The 6048-nt window shown below is 30.2% G+C and overlaps 1 protein-coding gene across 1 annotated transcript; it reads right to left on the bottom strand.

Moving 5' to 3' along the window:
* Positions 1-2421: 2421 nt before the first annotated feature.
* Positions 2422-5803, bottom strand: LOC133326573 (cytohesin-1-like; the record flags this gene model as incomplete). Its single annotated transcript, XM_061535202.1, has 6 exons — positions 2422-2658; positions 2726-2827; positions 3846-3957; positions 4027-4232; positions 5531-5612; positions 5704-5803. Coding segments are annotated over 6 exons (755 nt in total), but the record flags the coding sequence as incomplete, so codon positions are not given.
* Between the last annotated feature and the right edge of the window lie 245 nt (positions 5804-6048).

The raw sequence follows: 6048 nt of genomic DNA, 5'->3' as shown, positions 1-6048 counted from the left end.
TAATGATGTAATTTTTAATATTTTTGCAGAAACACTCATCAGGATCAATAATTACATAAAAAGGATTACATACTAAATGTACAGTAAATGAAGGAAATTATATGTATTAGAGCTCGGAACTTATCTAAATTTTTAACTAAAATGTGGTAGACTTTCCAGAAATGAGAAAACATTTTGAATTTTATATGTCGTATTGTGTAGAATGGACGTTGAAGAATCGACCCTTGTTTTGGCTAGCGGGTTTAATGGTTTAACTGGTCACAGTTTAGTTAAACATTTTTAATAATATTTCAGATAGTTTCGATCCGTTCCTTTTTGTGGTATCAGTCATTCCAATAAATAAGATTCCAAAACATAAAAAAACTTGCCCAGACTCACGTAAATACCGAAATTTCGGGGTATGGGGACTACTTTAAAAACGTGAACAATGTTAATAGTTTTTACCGAATACTGGGGTATACCGTTATATAGGGGCTACCCGAAAAATTGGTCCGATATTGATCATTTTTGGGAGGGAGATTTTCTATACGATGCTAACCCAAAATAACAAGTTACAGCCAATTCGATATAAAAATGTTCCCAACATCCACAAAGAATCCAACATTGAGGGGGCATAGCCCGCCCATCTTTTCTCTAATCCATTTTTCTACCATTAGAATTCTGCAATCAAAATATGGTAAAGTAGCTTGTCGGGAAGTATTTTATGCCCCTAATATCGCGATTTCACCCGTTGAGCATCGGCTTTATTTGTACACAGTGGATATTTTAAAATCGCATAATTATGTAACGGAACCTGCGTTTGGATACATTCTAATGACAAAACTGCTAAAGGAATTTATTTTTTCATTTGTGTAATAAAAAATTAGCCCGATTATGAATATCCGCAAGGAATTATCTCTAGGTAAACAATTATCATGAGAATAAAAAAACTCCGATTATGACTAACTCATTAACATTTTTTTCCCTTCCAGAAGATTATTTGTTGTTCTTTTGTTACAGAACTATGGAATTAAATTCAAAAGTGAAAAAATAATTATTTTTTAATTATTTGAAAACATGATTTTACAAGATTATAAAATCGGTATATTGTGTGATATAAATTTTCCTCATAGTAGCTTAATCGGTAGAACAATTTAAGAGAACCTGAAGTGCAACAACATTTCGTTATAAGCTTGTGCGCATAAAGTGTTTACAATATTTTTTTAAAATAATACGTTTTTTTAGTCAACTTCCGTCAGTTTGTATTATTATTTTTAGAAAAACACAATTAAGCATATTCATAATATGTGCACAAATTTGACATGCCATCTCTAATATATTGACTTCGAATTTTACAGATGAAAGTTTTAACTAGGCTTTATAGGAGTCTTAAATTGTTTTTTTTTTACTTTAAAAACATTTCCTTTTACTTCGACGCATACATTTATGAACACATTTCCATGGTAGTTATGTTCATAATTCCAAACGTTATCATTTTTATTCGTCCATTTTCTTACAACCGATTTTCGACCAATATTTTGAAATGAAAAATAAACAAATTTCTTTTTTAAATACAAATTGGTTTTGTTTTTTTATTTACGAGAAATATTTCTATCTAAAGACCTTTTCTAAAGTTTAGAGAATATTTTTTAAAGGATATAACAATATCAAAAGGAGAATGGCAATTAATTTAATTTAAACTAATTGCTAAACAATAGTGGAAAATAGCATTTAATATTTATATATGTAGGACGACATTGAATTCAATACACGAAAAATATATATAGTTACACCAAATACAATACAATTAAAGCGTGAAAGAGAAATATAATTACATACACAGAGTAATCAAAAACAAAACGGGATAATTAAATTATTTTACAAAATAATAATAATTCAGACAGTAGACAAAAAATATGGTTCTGTGGGAAAAAGTTATTTTTAAATAAACTAAGACTTAATAACAAAACATTAAATTCATTTTAAGCGTGAAAGAAAAAAACAAACAAAAACAATTGTAACGTTTAAAATTGACAAATTTTCCAGCTTCATTTGCTAACATGAGGTGGTTTCTCGCGTATAATATTTTTTCTCTTTTTCGTGTGTCGTGTCCATTATTGAAATGGTTTTCAAAATTCATATGAGATCCCAAAAAAAAAAGAGTTACAATAAAAATTAAGGATATACACATATGTAACTAAACTATAAAAATAATAAAATTAATAATAATGTTTATATAATATTTAGTTTTTGCACTTGGTTTTTTGTTGTTGTTTTCAATTCGTTTCGAAGAGTTCTTGATGCTGAATGTTGTAGCTCTGGATCAGAATTTTCCTTGTTTTTCTTTGTTTAATTTTGTGTTGATGTAAAAAAAAGAATGAAAAATGACAGTGTTGTTGTGGTATGTTCGGTGTGTTGTTGTTACGGTTCATGTGGTTAATATACTATAATAGTTGTGGATGCCACTGATGTTGTTTTAATTGTTGTTCTTCGTGTTGTTCCTATTGCAATGTTGTAAAGCTAATACTAACTTTTACTTAAAGCTTTTTTCTTTCTTTGTACTAAAATATCATAGAACGGATTGTGACTAATGGATTGTGTTAGCCGTTTTATCCATTCCTGTTGATCTTCCTCTGTGGCAGCAGACATGCGATAAACGCTATGTTTGCCCTCAACAACCTGAAAAATAAGTCACATTAATCGTTGTTTTTTATGAAATATAATTTTATGGTCTGTGCTGACTTACCTTGCCTTCCGAATCAGTCTTACATGCTTTAATAATTTCTGCTCCACCAGTAGCAAAGAGTTCAAAGCAATTGGGTTTACTGCGATCATGAATTTCTCGAACCTGTAAACAAATCAGTACATTTTATAGACAATGTTAAAAGCGGATCAAAACAACTCCCCATGCTCACGAATTGAATCAGCAAAACGGATGAAAGGATTTCTTATATGAAGCAGGTTTGAGGAAATAATATATAAAACAATTATGTTTTTAAGAGGATGCATCATTTCCCACAACCTTTATTAAATACGCAACAATTTGTTTTTATCTAACATCGGAGAATAAAATGTGCAATCTATGTTAGCATTATGTTTGGGGTAAAAGATGTGAAGGAATATGTTTTAGCTCACAACATAAAGTGGAATTCAAACGCAACATAACGAATACATGTCATAGGCCATTTATGGATTATTTTCAAATGGATTTGCTATTGCCGTCATAGGCCTTTTGTGAAACATATTACCGACCATTAATAACTTAATATGTCCAATCACAAGCAAATTGATTCTGACATCTGATCAAAATTTTCATAATGTGGCCATAGGGTTACAATAGAACAAAAATACAATGAAGGGAATAATATCTGAATTTAAAATTTTTAAATTCAAAAACTTGCAAGCATAGCATTACTTGTGAAAATATTAGAATGCTAATTCTTTCCGAGAGATTGCCGCAGACGAACGGACAAATATTTCGATATAGGTAAATCGATTATATTTTTTATGTCGGATATAATATTCTGATAATGGATGATAAAAAGCACACGACGAAATTATGCTTCATTATGTTTTAAGGAAAGTTTAACGACGATCATCGATTTTGATGTTAACATTACCATACAAACGACTAGGGCCTTAATATCAAACTATCGGGAGATGTTGCAAGGTTAACATGGTTATTTTAATTGAAAATATGGATATTTAGACGACTACAATTATTGTAATACAAGCAATAGAAAGAGCGGAAAACCATAACACCAAAAAAAAAAAAAAAAAAAAATTACTAAAACACTTTTTGTGTCTACTTTTATTACATTTCGCTCAAACACACACACGTCGACAAAATAATTTCATATACTTACACATATATTTTCCAATGGTATTATCCCTCTGGGCTCTTTATCTGTTGTATATTCAAAATAATATAAACAATTGTCGTTCAATATAAACCAACGTCTCTTCCATGATTTGTATCTGGAGAACATACTAAAAAGGTTAATATCATTCCAAATACTACATTGCAAATAATTCGAAATCGCTTACCTGCCACCTTGTTTCCATAGCCAACCCTCCTTATCGGGATTGAAGAAGGTATGCATTAAATCATTACCATCATCCTGGGGTATTTTGAAGGGTTCCGTTCGTATCGATTCGTAGAGAGATTCAAGCAGGGTACGTGGCAAATCACCGCCGTTGTTAATACCGCGATTCATTGAAATGAATTGTTCAACAGTGGGTTTGTCTTTGACCTAAGTGAATAGAATGGAATTAAAATTGAAGTTATTGACTATTTTTTTAGATTTGATTATTTATAACAATAAAGAATTGAAACTTCCATAATCCTGATAGAGTTGCTCAAACCGTCATATTTTTCGTTATTATTTTTAGACATAATTTTTAAAATTTTTTAAACTCAAATAATTAATGCACTGCAACATGTTTCGAGTTGGTTTTATAAATTTGGAGCTTAATATGAACAATTTTAACAGGCATCTATTAAGAAATAGTTCGAAAATATACAAAATATACCCAATGGTTGTTCGATATAAAGGTGATAATAACGGTAAGGTTACTACGTATTCAGTGCGGTTTGATGTACGAATAGGTATATATGAGTTTTTTTATTTTGAAGGTGGTTTATGTCCATTTAAGGTTCTGATACATATCTTGGTTTTCTAGTAAAGTTTACAAAACATATTACGTTATATCATGTTTAAGGGCACAAAGCCAAAAACAAAATTAATACAACTTAACAATATTTTTGAAATTTTTTGAAACAAAAACTAATATCTCATTATAAGAAAACAATGGACTTAAAACCACTTTCACAATAAACGAATCGTATATTTTTAACCAAGGTAAGATTAGATGTACCTAGTACGTGAGAATAAGGCATTTATTGGTCAACGATTTTCATCGCCAGAAGATGCTGTCGAAGAATTCAAACCCCATGTTTTGGAGGATCTTCAAAAAAAGTTTCGTTCATCTACAATTTGACACAAAATTTATCCTCTTATTAGTTCCCTGTACATCATGAAAGATCTCTTTAAAAATACATTTTCAAATACAAAAATTACATATAAATTAAAGAGTGTGTGCCTAGGCATGGTTTAGCCCTGATGATGCAGCAAATAATAGAATACTAAACATATATCTTTTGATATAAATATACAATGGTGGCGATAAAAATAAACTATTTTGGCACACGTTGATTTGTGTACAAAGCACACACACCGCTACAAAGGCCTTATACTAATGACAACAGGAGAATGCGAACAGGATGGGAATATTCTAAAAGTAGCCGGGTAACAATATCAACTGAGTGACTAAAAAATGGCAAAATTATGCATACAACAAATGTTGATATACGACGAAAAACTCTTCGCTTCCCCTTTCCATAGTCGTTTTGCCACAACATTTACATTATAAGGGACCATTGTGTATAGAAAATGTAAATAAAGCTTCCCTCCTCTCTCTAACAAAATTATGGAGATAACATTATTAGGAAGGAATGGTAGGTTGTGGGGGGTGGAATAATATTACATACCGATGGATTGTGTAACGATGTATTTAACATGATGATGGCAAAACTTAAAACATAACAGGTACGAAAGGACCATAAAAATTGTCTGCAAAGCGTTAATGAGAAAAAAAGAAAGAGAAAAACATAAATGAGTTTTTTATTGTTGGCAAATACAAAAGTATAAAGATAATGCTTACCTTAAAGCTTGAACCAATATTAAATTTGTAAAATCATGCAATGCCACGAAAGCCTTTAAAACTTCTTTGTTAAAGTCATTATTTTCACCCAAATAATCACCTGAAATGAGGAAAATAAAATAATGGAATTAGGTAAAGTTTCAGAATCGATTTGTAGTTATTATAATATAAATAAGATAAAATTGATGCCATACAAATACTTTGGTTCGAATTTAGAACAAAAATTCATTCTATTGGAATTTTCTATAAAAAATATATTTCAATGTTAAGGTCAATAAACTGTTTTGGAGATGATGCCAACCAACAAACATTTGTATTTTCTGTTCTCTTCCGTTGCATGGCCGG

Source organism: Musca vetustissima, unplaced genomic scaffold, assembly GCF_032173495.1.
Source record: "Musca vetustissima isolate MV318-11 ecotype Yass unplaced genomic scaffold, APGP_CSIRO_Mvet_v1 utg144056, whole genome shotgun sequence".
In the NCBI taxonomy this organism is placed as follows: Eukaryota; Metazoa; Arthropoda; class Insecta; order Diptera; family Muscidae; genus Musca; species Musca vetustissima.
The sequence above is the reverse complement of the archived record's forward strand: the minus strand, read 5'-3'. Positions and strand labels throughout refer to the sequence as shown.